The 27,409-nt window shown below is 42.2% G+C and overlaps 1 protein-coding gene across 5 annotated transcripts in view; it reads left to right on the forward strand.

Annotated features, from left to right (window-relative positions):
- PAX5 (paired box 5) overlaps positions 1 to 27,409 on the forward strand; it is a 260,888-nt gene that overhangs the window by 203,573 nt on the left and 29,906 nt on the right. For all 5 annotated transcript variants that reach the window (XM_083481891.1, XM_083481892.1, XM_083481888.1 and 2 more), the window contains one exon: positions 1,404 to 1,505. In XM_083481891.1, coding sequence (XP_083338017.1) covers positions 1,404 to 1,505 — 102 coding nt within the window. The remainder of the gene's footprint in view (positions 1 to 1,403; positions 1,506 to 27,409) is intronic.

Raw genomic sequence — 27,409 nt, forward strand, 5'->3', positions numbered from 1 at the left:
TTATCCTTAATGTCCTTTAGGATGAATGATGACAGAATTCTGTTCAGATATATTCAGAACATAATGAATTTGCAGGTTGCGTTCTTCATTTCTTGTGCATATTTAAATAGCCCTTTTTATCAGAGAGGTCTTCAGTTTGCGTTCTCTTTTTCAGTCATTAGGGAAAAGACACTGAAAATCTTGCACTCTTGGTAGCTCACCCCATTGTGTTGTTAATCACAAGTCTTAACCAAACCAGAATGGTGATGGGGGTGTCAAGAAAAGGGCTTATTTTATCATATGTAGTGGGAATATAAAATTGTAATATACTTTTGTAGTACAGGGGGGTTTTTTTTGCTGAAGTATCAAAAATGATAAAATAAATCACGTAAGTGAGCTTGTCATAACCTTTTTTTAGTCAAATAACTTGACTTGAAATAGCCAAAAGGTGGAAAAACTCACATATCAAACTTTGGTGTCAAAGGGTATGTCACTTAGCCTTGTCAGGAAAGTTAATACATTAGTTCAAACCCTCAGAAGAACAGACTGTAGCAGATTTGCTTTTATAACATGGTATATTTTAATTCAATATGTCAATGATGGTCTTTCTCAGATGCCACACATTTCACCAGTACTTTTTCAATGAGTTATTGAGATAGCTCTCACACTAGTTGTGTCCTTCATTCAGGCTATGTTATCTTCAGGCAGTCTTTTTCAGTCAACCTGTTTAATGAGCATTCATTCTGAGTTGTCTGCTGGGAGGTTATATGATGTCACATCAAAGAATTGTTATCCCATTTTTTCCAGTGCATTTCCTTATCCTTACCACTAAGAGAGCTTTTTTCCCCTTTTTGAACTGGTTTTGTGCAAGGGTGCAAAATCCATTTAATTTTGCAACCTGAATTTGCTGGTATGCAGTTGAATTCCACCTGTAGTATAGCAATAGTCTAGAAGTGCTTCTGTTTCTATTTAATAAGAGTATATTTTACCTATACCTTGACTGAAGATTGTTTTATTTTGGGGGGTTTGTTTTGCCTCTTACATTAACTTTTTTTAATTCTAGAAAAGGGTCCTCACATCATTCAGAAAAATAAATCTGTTTTCAATCTGTTTGACATGTCAGATCTGCAAAGAAACTTAAGAATAAGCAGGAACAAGTAGAGTTCAAAGCTGTTTTGCTACTAACCTGTTTGCAGTGCTGTTTGCCATTGCTCTCAGTCTCTTACTTTGTGGCAGCTTATAAAGAAAGGGAAATCTTTCTCATTTCTGCCAAAGCTAAGGCTGGGGGGAAAACATCCCACTTTGGTATTCACAGTACAGTTATGACAAATGCATGGCCTGTGTTCTGAGTGTTAAGGGAAATGTAAAAACATGTCTAGTTGTTGTGAATGCTCACATGGTGATTTGTTGGTTTGATTCTTCAGGTCGTGATTTGGCAAGCACAACCCTCCCTGGATACCCTCCGCACGTCCCCCCTGCTGGACAGGGCAGCTACTCTGCTCCAACGCTGACAGGGATGGTGCCTGGTGAGTTTCCATTTAAAAAAAGAAAGAAAAGAAAGAAACAGTCTTTTAGCAGCAAAGCCAAGTGCTGCCTTTGTGCTCCGCTTTCATACCATTGGCAGGCATAGTAATGGCACTGAATGAAAGAGGAGGTGTAAAACAGGCAAATTGAACTACTGCCTTTCTCACAGTCTTTTAATTTCACCTAGGCTGCTGTTCTATAGCTCAAGTAAACTGAGTTCAAGCTGGTTTAGGACTACTTGAAGTTAGAGGGAGACTTAAATCCATATGCTTTGGGTTACATAGGACTGTGGACTGGAAAAAGAGAATTTTTTCGGTCAAAACATGTAGGAAAAGAAGTGTCTAGCCTTGCTGCATGGCTGTTGGATACACAGGATAAAATGTACATAAGGTTAATCTCAGAGTTACCCCACTTCTCTGAATTTTTGTCATGTGAATCATTTTAATTAACTTTGCTATAAGCATTTCTTGCAATTGTGCCAGAGGAATCTCATACTTTGAAATTATGCTGCTTAATATGGGTGCCTGCAAATGATCTCTTCCAAGGCTTTTCACACATGAGATCTTAGCCATTAATGTCTCCAGTGAATCACCTAATGTTCCCTTTTGTTCACCTTTGGTCTTTCTTATATTTGCTTTAAAAGAAGCCAACCATTTCCTGGGCTGTTATTTGATGTAAGAACATCTCAGGCTTGGGTATGATAACTGAAAGTGCCCTCTGCCAGGAGCTGGGCTTTCAAATTTTTCTGACAGTGGGGAAGAGTTGAAAAAGTTTTACTCAGTACTTTGTAACATCAGACTTTAATAATGCATGGATACTGGGCAGTAACATTAGGAACTGGAGAATTATTACCCCATATTTAGAACTGTAGTGAAGTAGTAGTAGAAATATTAAATTTAAGAAAACTGTTAGTGTTTACAGAGAGGGACTGGTGGAATTTCACATACATTTAGAAAAGATACTTCTCGTCCCAAACACTGGAAAGCCACATTTTCAATTCACAATTTCTTTTACTAGCAGTCTGTTCCTCTGCCACATTGCAAGCTCCCTTTAAAACTTCTGAGTTTTAAAAATGGTTGGCCCATCCCTCATGATGAGTTGCTATTAAAACGTTAAAAACCAAAGCAAGTATTTGGTGTCAAGTCACATGAATTAGGACGGGCAGTATGGAGTGCTCCTGTTTAAGATTTCAGCCAGCCAGCCAAGCAATTTCTTAAGATATTCCATTTTATTCCTGTCCAGCAACAGCCAGTCACAGTTCTGTATGTAATGGGCATATTCAGCCCTCATTGGATTGTTTTTGGTCCCCTCCCCCATATATATTCATATGTTGGTAAAAGTGCATTGGGGGCTGAAGTATTGTCATAAAGGTTGTGTGTGTGTGTGTGTGTGTGTATATATATGCTAAACAAGTGTTACACAAATATGATCGTTCCCCTGTGAGCTGTTCTAGGTGTTGTCCTGACCCTCCCCCAGGGTTGGATTAACTTTAGAGACCCTAAGCACTTAAAATTGCATCAAACACAGCACAAAGTAACTGTCCTGTCAGTGCAAGGTTTACAGTTGTGCAACACTACTTCCCTCCCTCACCTCCATGCATCCCCTAAATCTGTTCTGGGTTTCCCCCAACCCTCTAGAGCAGATTTGGGGAGAGGGAAGGGTGCAAGTGGAGGGGGGGGAGCCCTGTTGCACAAGCATAAATCATTGCACGGATGGGACAATTGCTTAGTCTCATGCTCTACCAACTGAGCTAGCCGGGCAATGTGACAGTTGCTTAGTACTACATTGGATAGAAAACTATGTTTCTAACAACATACACCTACACAGATAAAGTTCCATGTTTTCTTTTAATAGCAGCATTCTGCTCTACAAAAGTGAAAGTTATCTGCTGGTTTTAAAAAGCCTTCTTGCTCATTTAAACTAGGCTTTGCTAACTAGAATCCAAAATAACTTTTTGTTCATCTCTTGTCACTTATCGTTTGGAGGGGCAGTTTCAGAAGCCTCTTATGAATGCATGCAGTCTTTTATGATTTGGCTCTGAAACAGCCGGCAGATTAGCTTTATTACACACACATCAGTGTTTGTACTCTTGTATGACTGAATTATTCTGCCCTGACATTTATACAAGGAGGATTCATTTCACCAGTTCTCAGAAACTCACTTCTAGACATACTGATCTCCTGTAATTTTCAGAGCATATGCAAAAAGTGGATACAATAAATAATTTAATAATTAGCCATGAATTATTCCAATGACTAATTAACATGGGGTGCAAGATACAAAGCGAGTAAGGGAGTTTTTGTTTCATGTTTTTTGACATTGCTATATAGCTTGATCCTCTTCTGCAAAGTGCTACACCAGGGGTGGCCAACTCCCAAGAGACGGCGATCTATTCCCAGAGTTAAAAACTGGCAGTGATCTACCCCCTTTTTGGGGGTTGAGGTCAAAGGTGTTGAGCTTTTTGGGGGGAGCCGAAGTTGTTGATCTTTTTTTTTGGGGGGGGAGCCAGTGATCTACCACAGAAGTCCAGTGATCTACTGGTAGGTCACGATCTACCTGTTGGACATGCCTGTGCTATACTATAGTCTTTTAATTTCTGTAGTATTTGCCAAAGGATGTGCTAGGTAATTTGGAAGCAGAATTTGTGATAGGCAGGTCAGAACTGGGAGGCAGCTGATATGGATCCAGGTGTATAGCTAGCAGATGAAAGGCTAGACCAGGAAAGCACCTAACAGATTTCCCCTCAGGAATGCCTGGACAAGTAGCCATCACACTCACCAGAGTTGAGTGGGGGAGGACTAGGGACCAAGCTCCCCCAATTTTCAATGAAGGGGCTGCCCCCCAAGTTCCATGGCAGCTGTGCACCCCAGGCCCCCTCAAGCATGGGGGCAAGGTGGCACACCTGATCACATTGAGCTGGTGCATAGTATCAGTCACTTACGGCATCATCATGGACAATAGGGAGTGAATTTAAGCCAGTTTGGATGGTTTCTGACCCCATATGATCACCACAGAAAAGTTCTTGCTCATGGCAATGGTACATATGGCAAGGGTAATGTTTAAAAGTTTGTTATTGTGTGCACAGTCCCTTTTTGTGTGTAATAACCACATGCCACTACTTCATGCTTCTGGTAGCAGTGGTAAAGGACCCCTGGATGGTTAAGCCCAGTCAAATTCAACTATGGGGTATGGCACTCATCTCCGCTTTCAGGTCAAGGGAGCCGTCGTTTGTCCACAGACAGCTTTTCCAGGTCATGCGGCCAGGATGACTAAGCCGCTTCTGGTGCATGGAACACTGTGACAGGTGTCAGAGCTCACAGAAACACCATTTACCTTCCCGTCACAGCAGTACCTATTTATCTACTTGCACTGGTGTGCTTTTGAACTGCTAGGTAACAGTAGTGCTGGTGTGCAGCTACTGCTCATGTGAAGAACTGCACCATATATAGTACTTTCAGATGTTGCTCTCCTGAGTGTTGGCATGAGCAAGGCAGTTTCCATTCCTGCAGTCTTCCCTTGGGAGAACAATGCCTAAATTGGCCCTCTGTGGCATATAATTGGGAAATAATATGAAATGTGGAGCATGATCCAATAAGCAGAGAGGTTAGCATGATATACATAAATACTGCATGAACCTGAATTTGTAGATGGCCTCTCAATGGTTACACAGCCCACAGTTCCCAGGCTGGATGTAGATTATCTCATTTAACGTGTCATTACATATGTGGTTCTCAATGTGCATGCACTTGTGGAGATTGTACTATTATTCTTCCATGTATTAGATTCTCACAAATGATTGATGGTGTAGACCTATGGTAGATGGTTACAAACATGCTTTTTGTTTTGGTCTGCTCATTTACTTATTGGGATTTAGAACCAGTTCTAACATGACAGCATTTCCAGTTGTTGCTTTTGCACTCAAGTAGCTAAGATGCGATGCATATATTACTGCTTTGTGGTGTGGTTGCTTTTGCAAAAATGTTTCCTAAGGTGAGATCTCATGGTAAATCACTAGGAGTCCTTTCGGGGAAAGAGCATAGCTCAGTGGGGGAGCAAATATATGTTTTGCATGCAGAAACTCCCTGATTCCATCCCTGGAATCCTGCCTGAAACCCTGGAGAGGTACTGTTAAATAGTTCTGAGCTAGATGGACCAATGGGTTTGACTCACTATTAGGCAGCTTCCTCTATTCCTATGCACTTTGAGACTTTTAAAGGAAAAGGAAGATGTAAGTATAATAGATGGAGCTTTTGGATTTTGGAAAGACAAGCAGAGCTATGAAATGTCTGCCTGTTTGTTTGTTTTTAACCAGGCTCTGGCAGCAAGCAACAGGAGATGGCTGTCGTGCTTTGCTTGTGAGCTTTCTGAGGCCATCTTGCAGGTGACTGTAGGAGACAGGTGGACTCTTGGTTTGATTCAGCATATTCTTGTTAGTAATTTGTAAGAATATTTATCACATGTTCTGCACTTCCACTGGAGCCACATTGTGATGCAGGCAGACAATGTGATTAGTGCTTTTATGAGAGTGTGGGGCATGTGCAGGTGAACAGTGTTGCAGCGGCAACCACTTTGCAGAAGTAACATGAAAACTGTGTTTAAGGCTGGTTAATGGCAGTGACACTTTCACACAGCTTCTTCCTATGCCTTTCCCATAACATGATCAAGAAGGAACAAAAAGGGTCTGGATCAATAATGTCATTTGGTTCCATACAAACATTCATTGGCTATGTAGAAGAGGAGGAGGAGGAGGAGTTTGGACTTGATATCCCGCCTTTCACTGCCCTTAAGGAGTCTCAAAGTGACTAACAATCTCCTTTCCCTTCCTCCTCCACAACAAACACTCTGTGCGGTGAGTGAGGCTGAGAGACTTCAGAGAAGTGTGACTAGCCCAAGGTCACCCAGCAGCTGCATGTGGAGGAGCAAGGAAGCAAACCGATTCACCAGATTACGAGTCCACTGCTCTTAACTACCGCATCACTCTAGCATGTACATATGGGTTGAAGGGATATGACATTTGCATGAATAAAGTATGCATTTGACCCCACCCACATAATTCCTTCATAAACACTTTTCTGGCGGCACATCATGGGAAGAAGCTACTGAGTGTGACCTATGTCCTTTTGGCTCCAAATCTGAATTGGTCCTTTGTTATCTTCATACAGCGATTAGTTTGTGCACTGGACAGATTGTGTACAGATCCAACAAGTTGCTTTGTCCATTCTTGCTTTGGTCCTGCAGCATGCTATATCTTGAGAGATATGGGTTTATCTGTGTGATGTTATTGGTTGGATTAATGTGTGGTGTTGTTGAGGATTCTTTCTTAAAGCAAGAGGGTAGCTCTAATGCTTCGTTCTTCAGATCATTTCCAGTTTTTGTATTCTATCATCTGTGATTCCTATTTTGACACTGAAACTGTCAAACCATTTCATGGATGGATATGTAAAAGCGTGAGTTCTATTACAGGTTAACAAGGTTTGAGGATGCATTTTTATGGAATCACTGAATATGTCCCACAGAAATGTTCCACATTTTGTATGCTTTTTGTCTTTTACTGTGAACACAGAAGGCAAGAATGGTCAAAGAGATTAATTCAATGAACCATAAAGAACAAAGCAATATATTTGCCTCTGCACATCAGTTATGCTAGTAGTTCAATCAGAATACATAGATGGGATAAGCTGCCTTTAAAACAGAAGATACTGTGTAGAAAGAGGATCCAATGTTACAGACTATTACCATACAGTCAAGCAGTTGTGGATAACCTGTGGCCCTCCAGATGTTGTAGGACTACAGCTCCCATCATCTCTGACCACTGGCCATGCTGGCCGAGGTTGATCAGGAATTGGAATCCAAGCACTAAAGTAAACCAAAGATTTTCAGAGGAAATCTAGTGTTCCCTGAAAGCTTGTCAAAGGTTCAAAAGTGAGAAGACCAGGAATGGCAGACAGTTTGTCCACCATTGTCAATCTTCCCTTACAATGCACTGTAAAAAGCGGTTGGTGGAAACAAGTCAAGGTAAATGCAGTTAAGAACATTAGAGGAGTGGGCTGGATCAGCCCAATGGCCTATCCAGCCCCAGTGGCCAACCAGATGCCTGTGGGAAGGGAGCAAGCTGAACATGAGCACATGTGTTTGGAAACACTGTGGCATCCAGCTTTGGGGGTAGAGCAAAGCCATCATGGCTAGTAGCCATTGATAGCTCTCTCCTCCATGAATTAGTTTAATCCTTTTTTGAGGCCATCCAAGTTGGCGGCCATCACTGCCTCCTGCGGAAGTGAGTTTGATAATTTAACTATGTATTGCATATCTAGAAACGCTACCTCTTTGTCACGACTGAAACAAATACATAGTCAGATTATATGAGGGTAGTTGAAGTTTCCTACTACTACAAGATCTCCCTAAGCATTTTGATCAGGGGGACAATAGCACGTCCCCTCCACTAAATTATTCCTGAGGCTGGTATCACCACCCACAATGATTCTGTGGCTGGCTCTTTTTGGTTTTCTAGCTTGCTGGACTCAATGCCATCTTTGACATAAAGAGTAACAACACTGGCAGTATACCCTTCCTCGTCCTGAGTTTATATCCACAGATATATGCTGCTAAATCAGCACCTTAAAAATAAACAAATTTACAATGGCATACACTTTCATAGACTAGAGCCGAATTTAAATGATGCATGAAGTGTAATCCACAATTTGTAAGGAGACACACGCACACACATGGATGTAAACAAGGGAAAATGTAACTGTTTGCTTTACATGGCAATGACATAGAAATAAGTATAGGGCTATATCCAGTGGTGCCATTCTGCTTGCACAACAGAGTTCTGCTTGTGCAACAGAACTTCTATACCCTTTCTTCTCTGCTGCAGCTTCCTGTGTACCCTCAAAAATCTCCAGATGGTTGTGATACGCTCTGGAGAGGCTTTTGGGGGTGCACAGGGAGAGAAGAGGAAGGCGAAGTCCCATTTCATTAGGGGAACGCTGCATATGCAGTTTGGGATACAACTCATGGTCTGTGACAATACAAGTATAGTGGTACCTCGAGATAATAATAATAATAATAATAATAATAATAATAATAATAATAATAATAATAATAATAATTTATTATTTGTACCCCGCCCATCTGGCTGGGTTTCCCCAGCCACTCTGGGCGGCTTCCAACAAAGATGAAAGATACACTAAAATGTCACATATTAAAAACTTCCCTGAAAAACTTCTTCTGAATGTCAGGTAGATGTTTATCGCTTTGACATCTGATGGGAGGGCGTTCCACAGGGCGGGCGCCACTACCGAGAAGGCCCTCTGCCTGGTTCCCTGTAACTTGGCCTCTTGCAGTGAGGGAACCGCCAGAAGGCCCTCGGAGCTGGACCTCAGTGTCCGGGCAGAACAATGGGGGAGGAGACGCTCCTTCAGATATGCTGGACCAAGGCCGTTTAGGGCTTTAAAGGTCAGCACCAACACTTTGAATTGTGCTCGGAAACGTACTGGGAGCCAATGTAGGTCTTTCAAGACCGGTGTTATATGGTCTCGGCGGCCGCTCCCAGTCACCAGTCTAGCTGCCGCATTCTGGATTAGTTGTAGTTTCCGGGTCACCTTCAAAGGTAGCCCCACGTAGAGCACATTGCAGTAGTCCAAGCGGGAGATAACCCGAGCATGTACCACTCTGGCGAGACAGTCTGCAGGCAGATAGGGTCTCAGCCTACGTACCAGATGGAGCTGGTAAACAGCTGCCCTGGATACAGATTTGACCTGTGCCTCCATGGACAGCTGTGAGTCCAAAATGACTCCCAGGCTGCGCACCTGGTCCTTCAGGGGCACAGTTACCCCATTCAGGACCAGGGAATCCTCCACACCTGCCCGCCTCCTTTCCCCCAAAAACAGTACTTCTGTCTTGTCAGGATTCAATCTGTTAGCCACCATCCATCCTCCAACCGCTTCCAGACACTCACACAGGACCTTCACCACCTTCACTGGTTCTGATTTAAAAGAGAGGTAGAGCTGGGTATCATCCGCATACTGATGAACACCCAGCTCAAACCTCCTGATGATCTCTCCCAGTGGCTGCATGTAAATGTTGAAAAGCATGGGGGAGAGTAGTCCCGTTCGCATCCTGAACAGAACGTAAGATGCAACTGCACATCTGCACGTGCGTGGGTCACCGCTTCTGCGCATGCGCGTGATGTCATTTTGACCATCTGCGCATGTGCGAGCGGCGAAACCCGGAAGTAACGTGCTCCGTTACTTATGGGTCACCGCAGAATGCAACCTGAAAATACTTATTCTGAAGCGTATTTATCCCGAGGTATGACTGTAGAGCTTAAATGTATGCAAAATAAGCAGAGTGATTCTTCACAATAGACCCAAAATTATAGAATTGAACTTATTGAAAATAGGTGCTGTTTGAGCAACACATGACTAAAATATATTGGGTGCACAAAACTAGTTAGCAACCTGTTTGATACTGGCTAATCCATGGTGTGTGTTTTTTTTAATCCTACCTCCTTAATACTAGTGTTTAATTCAATTTTCCTCCTAACCTTCAAGTGTGATATGCAAACAGCGAGTTAATTTGAACAAATACCTGCCTACACCTGAGGAGAGCTTGCTACAATTTCCTAGCCCTCCAAGGGTCAGAAATAAAAATATTTACATACATGGGCTGGGCATGTCCAATATGAGGAGGAAACTGTATATTTTACTGTTGCTTTCCAAAGCAACACTGGATATAAGATTTTTCTTGTTTTGTGTTGTTAATGCCTTTCATTCAGTCATAATGCAGCGTCAGTCATTCTCCTTGTTTTTACATGGAGAATAGGATACCTCTGAGTGAGTGGCTGGTTCAGATCTGCATAGCAAGTGTGCTCTATGTGTACATGCATGCACTCAATTCTCTCAGGTTGGAAAACATTGTCCTTTGCAATTTCTATCAAAGTACTCATGCATTCTATGCATCATAATATCACACCATGAAGCCTGCTTTCTCTAGGTGTTACTTTTGATCAAGGAATTTTGTCTGCAGAAATAACATGTTTTTGACTAGTTGTATTTTCAGCATGAAAACTTTCTAAACGTCACCCAAGCTTGTCTTGCCCTGAGGGCTTGTCGTGTTTTATAATTGAATTGGAATAAGCTTATGCTTAAATAATCATGCTTGTTCATTTAAATATTTGTTCTGGTTCTTGTATTGGAAAAGCTGAGACAATGGCCCCTGTTACCCTCTGGATATTTTTTTTTATTTCACTTGTACCTTCTTCCTTTCCCTGGGGACTAAGGTTTTGGCCTCATCCCTCATGCTTTGCCATTCACTCGACTGTCATTCTCATTGTCCTCTTGGGGCTCTAAACGGAGGGTGACAGGAAAGGATAGACCGTCCGGGATAGTGATGCTGAAAATATAGTCATTAATGGGACTCTGGAAACCCAGATGTCCTTTCTGAACATTGGTAATTTGTTTTTAATGAAAAACCATGCAGTGACCCTGAACAAATGAATTTCCTTTATACGAAGTCTATGTGTGCAATTACCCGAATAAAGGGATCTGAAAATGATCAAATTCAAACCTAGGGTTCACTAAAACATACAGTAGCTACAGCCTAATACCCTTTTGTTTGAATTGCTGGGTCAAAAACACACAGCATTCAAAAGACCTCTAGAACCACATGCATAGAAAGGTGGGAAATCATATTTGAGAAGAGTAATCAAGAAAAAGAGTTGTTTTCATTATTAGATTAATTCAGTTGTGAAACTCCAAGCATTTTCACTTGTGAGGCTTAGAACAGTTCTTGCTTCAATGGACTTTTAATACAAATTTAAAAACCTATGTCGGCCAAAACTTAATTCAAATGACAAATGGCTCTTTTTTACAGTAACAATAAAATATTTATGTAAATTGAATGAGGCAATTTAAGTCTTAAATGTGAAAACACTCTACAATTCAACTAAACCTGCAAAGAAATATATTCTCAAGCTCCCCCAGAAAAGAAAACGCAGCACATATTCTCTCTGGGTCCAATGCAGTTGAGTTGGACTTGAGATCTCAAGAACATAGGATCTCCTATAGCATCTGTTTCCTCCATGGACATAGGAACACAGGTGGCTGCCCTATAATGAGTCAGATGAATAGTCAATCTAGCTCAATGTATTTTACACTGACTGGTAGCAATTCCTCAGGATTTCAGATAGGGAATATTCCCAGTCCGACCTGGAGATGCCAGGGATTGAATGCAAAGACAATGCTCTGCCACTAAGCTACCTCTCTTGAGAACATTTACATGAACATAACATCAATTGTGAAATTATAAAGTAGTGCTTAGCATTTAGCCACTTTGAATCTTCCAAGAGGCGTAGGAAGCGAAAGCCGCTTGTGCTTTTCAACTGCAGGAGCCAGTGCTGACTCCTAGTGGCTGAGGCAGCAGTATTGGGAACCAGTGTTTTATTTTCCTTCTGGCTTACATAACTTTTACACGGGTGTGACTTTATTGAATTTAGAATTACACAGATATGAGTGGAAGGAGATACATGCTCTTTTCAATCCAACTGTTCTCTGTCCCAGCTCTGCTTCATAAACCGATAGTGTGACAAATGGTTTTTCAACACTCTTGTGGTGGGAGCTTATATTGTGCTCTAGCAAAAGCAACATTTTACAGGCTCTAAGCACTAACTGTGCAAGCTGTATGCCTCTCTTTCTCATTTGCTCCAGATAGATTTTCTATTAAGTATAAAAACAGAAAATTCATGGTCAAGGCGTATGTGTTGCTGTAAAGTGAGCTGCTAGTAGCTTTTGGAGTGTATTCATGTAGGAACTTAAGCGCTACCTGGCAGGATCAGGCCAAGGTCTGACTAGCATTCTGTCTCCCACCACTGGTCATCCAAATGCCTCTGGAAACTGATGAAGAGGGCATGACAACCATTGCTCCCCCCACCCCCTTGCTTGTAAGTAGTTGGTGATGTACATCGTTGTGCCCCTGGAACAATTCAGCTGGCTTTTGTGGCAAAGTCATAGGACTGAGGTAGTGTTCCATTTGCTATACTAGATATCAGGCTATGCAACAAGATATCCGCCTAATCCATACTCATTTTAAAAAGACAACATATGAAACAGAACGGTAGTATTGGTTTCAAATCTTTGCACAACCACGATACATACTGTGTGGGCTTGGGTCTTAGTCTAACCTACCTCACAGTGTGCTGTGAGTACAATATAGGATAATCCTATGTGCTCTGCCTTGTCATGAGTTCCTAAACTGCTATAATAATTTTTCAGAAATCCTTGTCCTGTTTGCATCAGGAAGATTAGGCAACAACGGGTCCGATAAAGACACTTAACATCCTTTCCAGATTCTATTTAAAGGCTGGTAAAATCAACTTGGGACGCGGGTGGCGCTGTGGGTAAAACCTCAGCGCCTAGGACTTGCCAATCACATGGTCGGCGGTTCAAATCCCCGCGGCGGGGTGCGCTCCCGTCGTTTGGTCCCAGCGCCTGCCAACCTAGCAGTTCGAAAGGACCCCCAGGTGCAAGTAGATAAATAAGGACCGCTTACCAGCGGGAAGGTAAACGGCGTTCCGTGTGCTGTGCTGGCTCGCCAGATGCAGCTTGTCACGCTGGCCACGTGACCCGGAAGTGTCTGCGGACAGCGCTGGCTCCTGGCCTCTAGAGTGAGATGAGCGCACAACCCTAGAGTCTGTCAAGACTGGCCTGTACGGGCAGGGGTACCTTTACCTTTACCTTTAAAATCAACTTAAAGTCCCTTGGCACCAGTTGGCTCCAAGTAAGGATCTGCAAAGACTTTTTTCACACCAGATTTAACTCATAGCTCTTGATCTTTCCCCATATGGTTTACAATTATTTAATTGTGCCCCCTTATTGTTGTGTGCAAGGATAAACTTTGTTCTCCAGAGGAATGCTGCACAGGAAACAAAACTGGGAAATTAAAAAATAAGTGTATTGGCAAATAATTCAACTTCTATTGGAAGTTTAATTTCCTACACACTTCACTATATTTTGTGGTTTAAGATTAGGGATGTGATCCAATTCTAGGTACTTGTTTGGATTACATTTTGATTGTCTCATCACCCATATCATTTAGCTTCAGTTTTTACTTTGCCATTTTTTATCTTTTCAAAAAAAAATGTTACTGTTTGTTTTCTAATGACCATTTCAGAGCTGGCTGAAAACTCAATGAGCCAGTAACTGCCCACTGAAGTATGCATCTTACCTCAGGGTTACTGTCTGTTCAACTGAGGAGGTGAGGGACATGCCACCCCTCTTACTGTTCTTTAGCATGAGGTGCAAGTAAAACCCTTTTTGGTGACATTGACTGCAGTTTCTGGCTGTAGTTTGGCTAAGTCACAGAGGGCAAAAAAGGTGTAGGAAAGTTTAGCAATAAAACAATGAACATTAATGCTGGTTGATAGCCAATATAATCACCTCCACAGTGAAGCAATGAGGCAGAAGTTAAAGTGAATACACATTTCAGCAGTACCCAGTTAGCAAACAGTTAAGATCAAATTTTGATGGTGACTGGTAGCTGACTAAATCTTACTGGGACAAATGTTGTCACATTTGAAAAATTATTTTGTAAAACCCCACCTGATGTCTGGGAAATCTGCAGAAAGTCACTGCAATCAAGACTGCTTCACAAAGAGAGTGAACAAGCAGACCATGTGCCAGTTTGAGGCTTTGTCTGCCTGTAGCAGATTCCACTAACATCCCTACTTAGATTAAAAGCCAAAACATGTAATGTGAATTAGTCTTCAGCCACTTAAGTCTAGTCCCTACCATTTATTTATTTGTTTAATTTATATATCACCTATCTCACCTTTCCAAAGAGCTCAAGGTGGCATATATGGTTCTCCCCCCTTGGCAAGTTAAGCTGAGAGGCAATGAGCTTTGAGGCTGAGTGGCGATTTTAACCTTGGTCTCCCAGGTCCAACTCCTTAACCACTACCCTACACTGCTATATGATGTAGTACCACTCTAATGTGCATAATAGTACACATGCGGTGCCTCTGTGGTTTTCTGGGATTTCCCCCCCCCCCTTTTTGCCTTTTAGACTACTTTCTGGGAAAAAACAATCTGATGTGGCCAAGGCATCCAGAAAGCCACCCCTGCTTTAGGGTTGGGGTTAGAATGCTTAGAGCACCTGTTATCTTTGTGTTGCTTTTAATACAGCACTTCCAGAGACATCAGGGTTGTGTTTTTTTTAATTGAGCCATGCCCCCCACCCTTGCCATTCCTATCCAGATCAGGATCACAGTGCACAGGAATGGAAGGGTTTGGCCTTTACCTCCCCTGACACAATAATGGAAAAACCTCAAACCCATTCCTGGCAGCAAATAGCAATAGTACAAAAACAACACCCAAAAGAAAATCTTTTCTCTTTGTTTTTACCATCCTGTTTGCCGCACAAGGGGTGATGGTGATACTTTTTCAGGATCATGGTTAAACCTCTTCTCCTTGTCTTGATCCATATCCACCACCCATGCGTTTAATTTTTTAAATTTAATTTAAAAAAGACCTTATCATCACTTAAAGCAACCCATGTAAAGTAACACACATGTGGAGCTTCAAAGGGGGAAAATGCAACCATTTCTGAGAATTCACCTCTAGATACTGGCATGCATTATCCCTGAGGTAAGGATATGTTAGCACAAATATAAAGGATCCATCCTTTCGGCCATGGACCTGTTTACCTGGCAGAAGTATTTTGCAGTTAAGCATTTGGCAAGGGAATGCTTCTCTCTAGTCCATTGGCAATGTGTATTGAGGGTACATGGATCAGAATATAAGCAATAGCAGAATATATGCAATGACAGAGAAAACATTTGTATGATCTCTTTGTGTTGCTGTACTCCATATAATGAGATGTCAGGTATTCAATACCTGAGTCACCTTTCAGGGACCAGTCCTGGTGGATGGACAGGCAAGGGTAAAGAGAGGGAGCTGTGGTTGACTTCCTGTGGTCAAGGCATGTAGCAGGCTGGGCAAGCCAGGGTCAATGAGGGGCAGCAGGCAGTACAAGAGTACTGGAAGTACCTGTCAGTGATGCCTGAGAGCAACTAGTTGTCCAGACTGTGAACTGGATCAGCAGTTGAATCTTTCTTCAACAGGAGAGATGCACCTACAGGGGGTGTAGTGTGCACAGCTCTGTCCTTAAACAGAGGGGAATGTCCTTGGGGCTAAGGAGAACAGACAGTGGACTGCTGTTGCTGCCCCTGACACCTGTTGCCTGAAGCAGTTGCCTCACATTGCCTATTGGCAGGGCCACCCCTGACTGAGAGTGCAGCAGAAGCCCTGTTATAATTAAGACATTTGTGTGTGGTGTACATATTTGTCAGCTGTCCCATTTTACTCACAACAACCCTGAAAGGTAGGTGGGGCAGAAAGAGAGAGTGACTGGCCCAAGGTAAATCTAGCATGCTTCATGGCCGAGTGCGAACTGAACTCGGGTTTCTCCTGTTCAAGCCCAAAATTCTATTCACTATACCTAACTGTCTATCTTGAAACTTATAGCAGGAAATGGAGCAGAGTTTGGGTTTTCTGGACCATTTCCCCACTAGGACTCTCTTATCACCAGTGTCCTAGTGGAGGAAACAGTGGGGGCCTGGCCTGCAGGGCTCCTACTTCTAGCTCAGAGATGCCATGCACAGGATGGCCTTTGTGAAAACTGGAACCCACAGAAATAAGTGTCATATTCACTGTATTGCTGTTTTAACTTGAAAAGACACATTTAATGCTACATGTAGCTTTGTCAAAATATGAGGCTGGCTTCCATACAAACTTGTACTTTGTGTGTGGAACACTGTCTCTGGTCCCTTGGTCTGGCACACTCTTTGATGACATTCAGACATCCGATTCAGACAATGTTGTTTTCAGACATTTAAATACATATTGATTTGACTTTTAAAAATTCGGTTCACTGCTGCTGTTTTAACTTATTTTTTGTGTTTTATTGCTGTGAGCCAAACTGAAAAGTACATTTCAGATATTTGTAATCTATTCATAAGGATGGGAAGAGTTGTGGGTGACATGGCAACCATACCATCATAAGCCTCATTAATCAGATTAATTCGCCTGACAACTTCCTTTGCTAATTTGCTGTTTGAATTGCAGTGCAATCCTATGCATGCTTACTCAGAAGTAATACAGGCAATAAGTCCTACTGTGTTCAGTGAGGCTCACTCCCAGTCTGCAGTCCTTACCTCACCTGCGAGGAATCCCTGTTGAATTTGATAGGACTTCTAAGGGCTTGTCCACACCTCTGCTTGCCCCACTGCTTTCCCCTGGGAAAACCCATGGTTTACCACCAAAGCAAAAGTGTGGGTGAGCCCTTAGTAGACATGGTTAGGATTGTGCTGTCAGTATTTGTCCATAGATAGTATATACAACTTGAATATGTTACAGTAAGAAACATAATTTTTGTTTTCTTGATGGTGTTACAGAACTGGGAGGGGTCCCCCCCAAACTCTGAAATTAATAAATGCTAGGTGAGCTGAGCTGGGAGGTGCCACGTCCAGCCTCTGCCTCTTCCCCGCCGGAGGAGCCGCCCTCCAGCTGCTGCCTGCCTCCTCCAGCCCTGCCAGCAGCATCTTCCACCCTAAAAAACTCTGGGAAACGGGGTGTGTGTGCCAGAGGGAGCTTTGCTCCATGGCACTGGATATGCTTAAGACGGCCCTGGTTTTGGGTTATTTATGATAAGGGGGAAATATAAGCTGCGATGGAATTCCTGGGTAGCCTGGTCAACCTAGGGCTATTAAGAGAGCCATTGTGGGTCATTAACAAGACAGTGGCACTTCTAGCCCCAGGTGTGACCAGCGACTGGAGATTTGGAAGGTTGCCAGGGTAACTACTCTGGGGAGGACAAGGAGCTTTTCAGAAAAAGGAGGAGGAAGGAAGGAAGGAAAGAAGGAAGGAAGGAAGGAAGGAAGGAAGGAAGGGAGGATCCATCTTGGCGAGGGAGAAGGAAGGACTGCCTGCAGTGCTCTGGGCCATGCTGTAAGATCTGGACTCCTTCCATGCTGACTGAAGGTGTAAATATGTGAATAAAACCATATTTCTTAAAATACAGGAGTCTTTGCCAGGTCTTCCATTCTCCAAAGGGACACACACCCTGTGTGCGCGCGCCTGTGGCCCATGCGCTCTTGCCACTGCTTGGTGGAAAGAGGGTGAGGCACTGGGCTTTTGTAACATCTTCTGATTTGTATAGAATCAATATAATACTGCATTTAGTATAATGTCCTCATATTTATCATCATCATAATTATTATTCTGAAGTTACTTTGGTAGAGACAGATAGGGTGACTCCATCTTTCACAAGCAGTATTTTTTTTTTTTTTAATGAGGTGGATTCTCAGTGGGTATAAAGTGGCAGAGTTCTGTTTTGACTTATGGAGACCTGTGCTGATTCACACCACTCGAGGACCTGGTAATGTATACAGAAGAGCTGGTCTACTTCTCTTTGCTCTATATCCTCATTTTTTCCTCCTCCCTTTTTAAAGTGAAATATTATGCATATCTAAACATAAGTAAGCAAGGCAAAGTGTGTATAAACAAAAGCCTCCATATTTAGAAATGGGAAGGAGGAGAGAAAAACATATTGTATTGCTCCACTCTTTGGAAATTTCTATGCATTTGTAATAACAAAATTACCATAATTTGCTCGTTAACGCAGCTAGATCAGTCAAGCATTGTTCCAAACATGCGGAGACTGCTCCTCGCTCTAGGTCTGCCAGTGAGTTAAGCACGGTGAAAATTAGCATGCAAATAGCCCTAATTCAGTACTCGAGCTGTCAGATTCACATTCAGTGGCTTGTTTCCATTTGAAATCCCTGACAGGACCGGTTTATGCAATCCCACCCTCAAGTAGTTCCAGCCAGAGGAGGCACCAAGGGGGCACTTACTGAGTGACAGTTTGGCCAGCTTCAGTCAAATAAATCAGTCACGTCAACTGGTAGCAGTGAGCAAGCTACGCTGGAGGGGAAGGGGGAGAAAGGGCCAGGAGGCCAGCCTTTTCCAGCAGACCCAATAACCCAAACTTTCCGTGGCCCATCAAAGGCCTACAGCAGGGAACATAGGTCTCCTGGTGCTCCCTAAACAATTTGTTTGAAACATTGCCTGTGGGGGCAAGGGAGTGCATCAAAAGATTTTTGTATTCAGATATTGATTTTCGCAGTGTGCACCACAAAAAGACTTCCCATTCATAGGTGTTTAGAAATAATAGGAGAAAGCTTGTGTTCATAGTAATTCCTTTTTGCATCAAGCTGAAGGCCCTTGCCTTCTTTTGCAGCAGCTAAGTTCATGCAGTGTAATTGAAGCGGCTGCCACATATTAGTAAAGAAACAAGGTGATGGTAGTGGAAGATTAGTGGGAGGGGGGAAAAGGCCCAATTCTGGTTTTGCGTGCTAATTGGTTTGAATGCAGTCAGTTTAAAATGTGGCCCATTGTCAAACACTTAGGCTATGCCTCAGCAAAGTTCTGAATTTGGTATAGAGGGAAGAGCAGGGATTGCCAGCATTGTAGGCCTTTGGACACATAATTCAGATGAGCAACTGCCATAAGCACCACCCCCCGCAGACACTTTTCTCCCCTCTTCTCCTTATTGGCTCCCACAAGGAGACAGAAAGAGGAAAAAATGAGAACACATAACACTTTGCTTTCCCGGAGACCTGAGTAAAATGGGATCCAATTGAATTATTCTGAAATTTAGAGAGCACATAGAACTGAAAGAGGAAACTCTATGTTCTTCTCGAGGGAGAATAGTGTAGCCACCCTCACCACCTCATGGACAAGGGGGCAGTGAAATTGAGAGGGTGGGGCTCAGAGGCTTTGTAGGCACCAGGGTAAGACCTCAAAGGCACCATTGTGCCCACAGGCACCATGCTGGCAACCCCTGTGTTAGGTTCAAATTCTCAGTCTGCCAAGATGTTTACTGGATGGTCTTGGACCAGTCAGTATTTCCCAGTCTAACCTACCCACAGTAGGGTTGTTGTGAGGATAAAAAGAGAGAGAAGAACCATGAATGCTGAAATCCTTGGAGGAAGGGTGGGATTCAAGTGTAATGAATAAATAATAGTTTTACCTAAACATTGGCTTTTTCCTATCAAAAAAGAGTAAGAAACAGAATTTCCCATCCCATGGACTTGGGGTAGGCTCCATAGATTTTATGTAAATTAAAATACTCCCAATTACTTTAAATCTGACATTGTCTTGCTTTATGCAACCCCTGACAACCAAAAGCCAATTTAAATAAAAATGTATACCCCACTTCCAGAATACACCAGTAGTTGGGCTTTGGTGAATTAATGCTCATGCCATTATCATACATCCTAGGAGGCTTAGTTTGGTCAGAATCGAGGATACACTTCCAGAGTTAATGCTAAATACATTACTTCTGGTAAATGAGCCACCATAGCCACTAGAGGGCTGTGAACATTTATGTCTGGGGCTTTTTAGACTCGTCTGCCCATGTCCTGTTGCCAGATTCTAATCCCTGCCCCCCCACCCCCCAGTTCTCCTACCCTACTAAATAAAGTCACCACCACAAATTCCTCATATGAAATTTCCTCTTGCTCATCTGGTCCTGACAATTTAGGAGTGGGAAAGCAAAACTGTTCAGCACTAGCTAATCTTCAATTCCAAATTTCATATTTTGTGTGGGTAAAAAAAATATTAATCAGCTTGCAGATCACAATCAATACAGCCCATAATATTTATCTTGGCTTTACATTTTTCAGACCCTTTGAAAAACCTGACCTCCCTGACTGCTCCCCTACCCCAAAGTGAAGTAGTTGGAGACTAGGAATGATATAATAAGCAGGGGTTATATTATTTGATATTTATTTCACTAAGTATACTAATACATTCTTTCTTTCCTATCCCCTCCCAGGCAAAAAATAATAATTGTGATCAGTAGTTTGAAATAACTTAGAAACTTCAGGAACTTGCAACATTTTAATAATTCCTGTTTTTTGCTGCAGAGCTGCAAGGAACAACAATTACCTACCAGTGACTAATTAGTTGTGGATTAAGGTGGGCAAACCTTGCTGTGAAGCCACTGTGCCATTCTTGACCTGTGCTGCCTGCCATAAAAATTTAATGTTGCCTTGGACATCTTTATGAAATATCTCAAGACAGTCTTTCCAGGGAGACAAGTTGATACTACATCTGCAGTTGCTATAAGCCTGCTGCGTGTGTGTTTTAAACATAGCATTTAATTTTAATATAACAAAAAGTAGGTTGTGGGAGAGAACAATAAAGTTGGCTATTCCCAAACTAAGATTCGTTTTCTAAATTGGAAGATAACTAACAGCTTATATGATTGCAGCTGCTATTTTTCCTTCTGTGCTTTTCTTTTTACCACTGTTCAGCTCAGAAGGGTCTTAAGCTTAGTGGACTGGATGGTAAGCCATAAAAGATAACTTGAAGCACCAGTAGCCTTGAACTATATTATATAGTGAGTCCAGCCAGTGGTGGTATGGTAACATCTTTATTCATGGCAGCAAGCAAGTAGAAAGACACACAAAACCCCCTGCCCTGCTGCTATATATAGGCACCTGGGCTAGGAAGATAATTAAAAGCACTCACTACCTCCCTTAACTAGTTCCTGACTGCTCTGCTGCTGTGCTGTGCCTGCAAATTCAATACACAACAAACTATATGCAGTTGGCTTCTTGGCTTGGGTTCTCTTCATTCCACCAGGTTTCTGTTATGCCTTCTATATCTCTATGCTCTCCTTTAAGACAAAGTGCCTCAGCTCACCCTGCTTGGCTTAGAGGCTTCTAGCATTAGCACATAAACATCTATATATGGTGTCTCTCTCCAGATGTCTTAGACACGTCTGGGTGTTTTACTGTAATTCTCGGAAGATTTGGAGTACCTTACTTAGGGTTGCAATGCGTCCAGAATTTCCCAGACATATCTGGAATACTGCTGTCTCTAGTAGTGTCTTTGCAGAAATTGATGAAATGTCAGGGAAAATCCAGACATATGCCAGTGCCGTTTTTGCCGATTTTCCTTAAAAATAGCTCAAAACCAGCTCTTTTTTTTGGCAATTTTGACGAAAAAGCTAAACAACTTTTCTGTCCAGATTTTCACTGCTTGAAATATGGTGACCCTAACCTTACTCATGTACACCCAAATCCAGTTTTCATGTGCAGATGTGGATGCAGTGGTTGATCTCCTGAATTGGTATTTGAGGATTGTGATGAACTAGATTACAGAGATTAAATTCAATTAAAGGCTGCAGTTTGACACACACTCCCTATGAGTTCGTCTTGCTAAACATTGTGAGACTTCTGAATAAACACGCACAGGTTTGAACTGTTTGTGATAGTGGGGGAGTTGCTGATGGATAGATGGAATCACTCGTTAAATCTGATTGGCCACTTCACCTTCCTGACGCATATGGACTTCGCCAGTTTGCTGCTATGCTTTGCTAACCTTCAGGATTGGTTACTATTATAATACATAGTGTATGGTCTTTCCTTTGGAGATTATCCAGAAACTCCAGATGCTGCAGAATGCTGCTGCCCAATTCCTAACTGGGGAGGGTTGCCAGGAACATGTAACTCCCATTCTTAAACAGCCCCACACTCTTCCTCTTCATTTTAAGAATAATTTGAGGTGTAAGAAATAGGGAAGCACTTTCCATAAAAGCCTTCCCAAATGGGCATTTGTCTCCATCCTATAAAAAATGGACAGCTCACAGAAGCACAGCACAATATGGCTTAACAAACATGCAAGATGGGAAGAGTGTGCCTTATCTCCATTGCCCTCCATGTTTTCCAGGGCAACTGGCTGCAATGAGGAAGCCACCTGTACTCATAAAGGTTCCTGCATGTTTTAGAACCCTGGTTTTATTATTTATTTGTTAATTGCCAACATTTATAACATACCGCTCATTGCATGGTCCTGGGGCAGGAATGCATACAATGTTAAAACACCAATTAACAACATTTTGAACAACATATCATGCACATAAAAATAGTAAATCGATATTTTAAAAAACCCAACCTCCTCCTTCATGAAGGCAGGCAAACAAATAATTCAGATAACACAGCTTCAGACACTAAACCTCACCCTCTCCCAAAGGCCTAGGCAAGGAGGTAAATCTTTACCTGTTGATGAAATGCCAATAACATTGATGCATGACACATTTTAGAGAAGAAGTTCCAAAATGCAGAGGAGTCTCCTTGAATACAAGAGGCTTCCTCACTAAGCAGACATACCAAGTGGCAAGGCTTTCCCACACCAAGGTAAAAGTAAAGGGACCCCTGACCATTAGGTCCAGTCGTGACCGACTCTGGGGTTGCGGTGCTCATCTCACTGTATTGGGCGAGGGAGCCGGTGTACAGCTTCTGGGTCATGTGGCCAGCATGACTAAGCCGCTTCTGGCGAACCAGAGCAGCGCATGGAAACGCCGTTTACCTTCCCGCCAGAGCAGTACCTCTTTATCTACTTGCACTTTGATGTGCTTTCGAACTGATAGGTTGGCAGGAGCAGGGACCAAGCAACAGGAGCTCACCCCGTCACGGGGATTTGAACCGCCAACCTTCTGATCAGCAAGTCCCAGGCTCTGTGGTTTAACCCACAGCGTCACCCGCGTTCCCACACCTATCCCTTGGTGAATCTATGACATAAAACACTGAATGGGGAAAACATTATCCTGAGCAACTGGGTATCTTGGCTGGAATTGTTTTTAAGGAATAATTTATTTCCCTCGCTTTTTTCTCCATGGGTTTTTAGATTTTCAGTTACAAATTTCAGATTTCTATTCTGGGTGTTTATATATTTTGAAATATTTTAATATTTGCTGTTTGGTGAAGTTTCTGCATGTTTTGCACAGAAACACCTTTTAATATAGGTCACTGAAGCCAGGCTATCTCTGTCCAGGTAGTGTTGTAGATGGTGTGCCAGCCTAAACCACATGTACCTCTGTGACAAAGATGGATCAATGAGCACCTTCAAACTATTCCTTTACAGGGAGAGTTACACCATCTAGAACAGCTTTGGCACTACTTGCCTGGACAGATGAACCACTCACTAACAGTACCGCTCTCTTGAGCAGCTATTTATTGGACCTCATTCCAAAAGAGAGAGAGAGAGAGAAGTAGAAAAAGAAAAGTAGAGTTGGATGTCATCTGCATACTGATGACACCACACTCTAAATGTCTGGATGATCTTACTCAGTAATTCATGTAAATATCAAACAGCATGGGAGATAACATAGAACTCTGTGGGACTCCAATGCCATGAAGTCAAGCAGAATTCCTCCAGCACCTTCTTCTGGAATCAGCTGCCACAGTGGGAACAGAACCACTGTAAAACAGTACCTCCAACACTCAACCTGGCTAGCTTATCAAGAAAGACACCATGGCTGATGGTATCAAAAGGTGTTCACAGGCATGAAAGAATCAGCAGGGTCATACTTTCCCTATTCTTCTATAGCATACACCCCGCAGGCAACCAAAGAAGTTTCTGTTCCAAAACCAAGCTTGAAACCTAACTGAAAAGGATCTAGAGAATCAGTTTTATCAAAGAATACCTGAAGCTGGCCAGCTACACATTTGAGCACACTGCCCAGGAAAGGAACATTAGCCACTGGTTGTTCATATCTTCTGGGTACAATAAAGATCCCCCCAGTGGACGTGTTGCCATTTCCTTTAATGAAGGAATTGGGAACCTCTGGTTCTCCAGGTGTTACTGGATTACAGCTTCCATCATCTCTGACCATTAACCATGATGGCTGGGGCTGATGGAGGTGGGAATTCAACAATCTCTCGAATGTTGTTGTCCACCAGTGCTTTAGGACCCAGCAAACTTCCACCCATTTAACTACAGTGGTGCCCTGCAAGACGAATGCCTCGCAAGACAGAAAACTCGCTAGACGAAAGGGTTTTCCGTTTTGGAGGTGCTTCGCAAAACGAATTTCCTATGGGCTTGCTTCGCAAGACGACAATGCCTTGCGAGCTCCTGCTGGTTTTCCCCCCTCCCCCCCTTTTTCTAAGCCGCTAAGCCGCTTATCAGCTGATCCGATCAGCAGATAAGCCGCTAAAAGCCGCTAAAAGCGCTAATAGCGCTAATCCGCTAATCCGTCAATGGGCTTGCTTCGCAAGATGAAAAAACCGCTAGACGAAGAGAATCACAGAACGGATTCTTTTCGTCTTGCGAGGCACCACTGTACTTAGTAATTTGGCCATCTAAAGTCACCCTAACATGTTGCGATATTGTTTGATGCTGCAGGTGAAGAACTTCTTGTGTGAACCATCCCTAATATATTTGTAAAGTTATTTTATAGTTGGGATTCATATTGAAATAGGCATCTGATAGCACAGAAAGACAGATATAAATGAGGTAAATAAATAAATGTATCTTAACAAAGTGGCAAATGTGAGACGATTGTGGTATTTCTATAACTAAACAAATTGTGTTAAGGAATTAGAATGGCACATGGGTAGGATTCTTTAGAGAAAATGATAACAGGACAGTGCTGCATGTGCAAAATACATGAACTGAAAACCCAACATCAGTTCTAATCATTGGTTTTGTATTTGGGTCACAGTTTGCTTCAAACAGTGTTTCATAATGTTGGACATAATTACTTTGCAGCAGCTAAAAAATATGGCGCTGTCCTGGCATTTCCTATGGCACAAATGGCTAGCTTTAAAATACCAGTAGTTCAGATTAACAATTGCAGGGAAGTACTCTTCTTAAACAGAGGAACTTTGCAGCTTTTTAGTTTATCCACTGAAACTTTCCCTCATTGTATTTAAGTCCACTTGCAAACAGCCCTCTTTTAGTAATAGATTTTAAAGCTGTGTGTGTTTTAACAGCTATTTCATAATGAGAATACATAAAAAGCAAACTGTTTTAGTATACTTAGTTTGCTAAATGTAGTATTTAGCCCTGTTCTCCATGCAGCCATGCATATCACAACGCCCTGGTTAATGACTACTATGGGGGGGGGGGATTATGAGCCACGTTCCTCCAAAAAAAGAGAGGAATGTTAAAGACAGAATACCAAAAAGTCTGTTCACTTATCGAACTTAGTTAGATACACATTTGCAAGTTAATATTTAATATCATTATCTCAAAACTGGCAAAGCTTGGGATTTATTTTTAAAGAATAGCAGAAAAACAAGTTAGCCAAATTGCATTTCCCCCCCAACATTTGAATCTGGGAATTTTGTTTCAGATAGAAGCACCATCAATTTTATTAATATTATACTAGGGTCGTGGATACAATTATACTTTGTTGTTGTTTAGTCATTTAGTCGTGTCCGACTCTTCGTGACCCCATGGACCAGAGCACGCCAGGCACTCCTGTCTTCCACTGCCTCCTGCAGTTTGGTCAAACTCATGCTGGTAGCTTCGAGAACACTGTCCAACCATCTCATCCTCTGTCGTCCCCTTCTCCTTGTGCCCTCCATCTTTCCCAACATCAGGGTCTTTTCCAGGGAGTCTTTTTTTCTCATGAGGCGGCCAAAGTATTGGAGCCTCAGCTTCAGGATCTGTCCTTCCAGTGAGCACTCAGGGCTGATTTCCTTCAGAATGGAGAGGTTGGATCTTCTTGCAGTCCATGAGACTCTCAAGAGTCTCCTCCAGCACCAGAATTCAAAAGCATTGATTCTTCGGCGATCAGCCTTCTTGATGGTCCAGCTCTCACTTCCATACATCGCTACTGGGAAAACCATAGCTTTAACTATATGGACCTTTGTTGGCAAGGTGATGTCTCTGCTTTTTATACTTTACAAATGGTTAAATGGCTGCCTCCATCCCTCTGTCTTAGAAATACAAGGTATCTTATGAGAAATAGAGACAATTTTTGTCATATTTTTACATATTTTAATTATTATATGTATACATCTGTACATACAATTGAAAAAAAGAAGTGGAAGCATACTGTTACAATTTCTACAAGTATATACTAAAAGACAGAAAAGTGGGTGGGAATCCATTCTTTCAACATGTTTTAAGAAAGAACAATTAGTACAAGATAGTGGAAGAGTTATAGGGGATTAGAGTTTCACAACTGTCTTTTTTAACTTGGCGATGTTATTAAATGCCAAGTTACTATCTACTAGATGTGTGCATCAGCTCTATGCCCAACCTGAATTATGAGGCAAGGGGCGGGGGAGAGATTTAGGTGAGGTTTTCGCGTGTCTGAGTCAGATTGCACCATTAACAAGGTCTGTGAAGTCAGATCTTGGCTTTTCTTTTAGATTCCCCACTGCTGGGTGTGGGGAAGAGCTTTGGATTTAACATATCTAATGTTTAATGTTTGGCCCATTATATTTTGTTGGAAGCTGCTCAAAGTGGCTGGGGCAACACAGTCAGATGGGTGGGGTACAGTAATAATAATGATAATAACAACAACTATTATTATTATTGTTATCACCACCACCATCTGATTCAGACCAGATTCATAAGTTAAACTGGCAAGACAGAAAGTGAATGCAAAACAGATTGAGTTTTTAGTTTTGTGACCAGTAAAGATGTCTCAGGATTAGTCAAGCCAAACATAGGCTCATCCTCACTTGCTTCCATTCTAATGTGGTCTCCACTTTGAGAGTATCAGTATCTGAGATGTATAAAATTTCTGTACTTGAACCTAAAATGCAGGTTCTTTATTTCTTAAGTTTTGGGCTGAAACTAGTTTGGTCAAGAGAGCTGCAAAATTACCCTGCAAAATTGTCCTGAAACTTCTTACCACTCCAGAAAGTGGTGTAGAACATTGTAAGTCTTAAATACTGCCAGCCAACCAGACATGTATTTTTGTTGACCAAATTTGAATCTGACAAGCCCTGTTGCCCTGTACTGCCACAATTTAAATGAATGATACTTAATACTAAGTCCAGCAGGTTGTCAGCTAGGTCAATGGTCCTGAATTACAGTTATAATAA

The sequence above is a fragment of the Podarcis liolepis genome, assembly GCF_965112155.1.
Source record: "Podarcis liolepis genome assembly, chromosome: 17".
NCBI classification, from domain to species: Eukaryota; Metazoa; Chordata; class Lepidosauria; order Squamata; family Lacertidae; genus Podarcis; species Podarcis liolepis.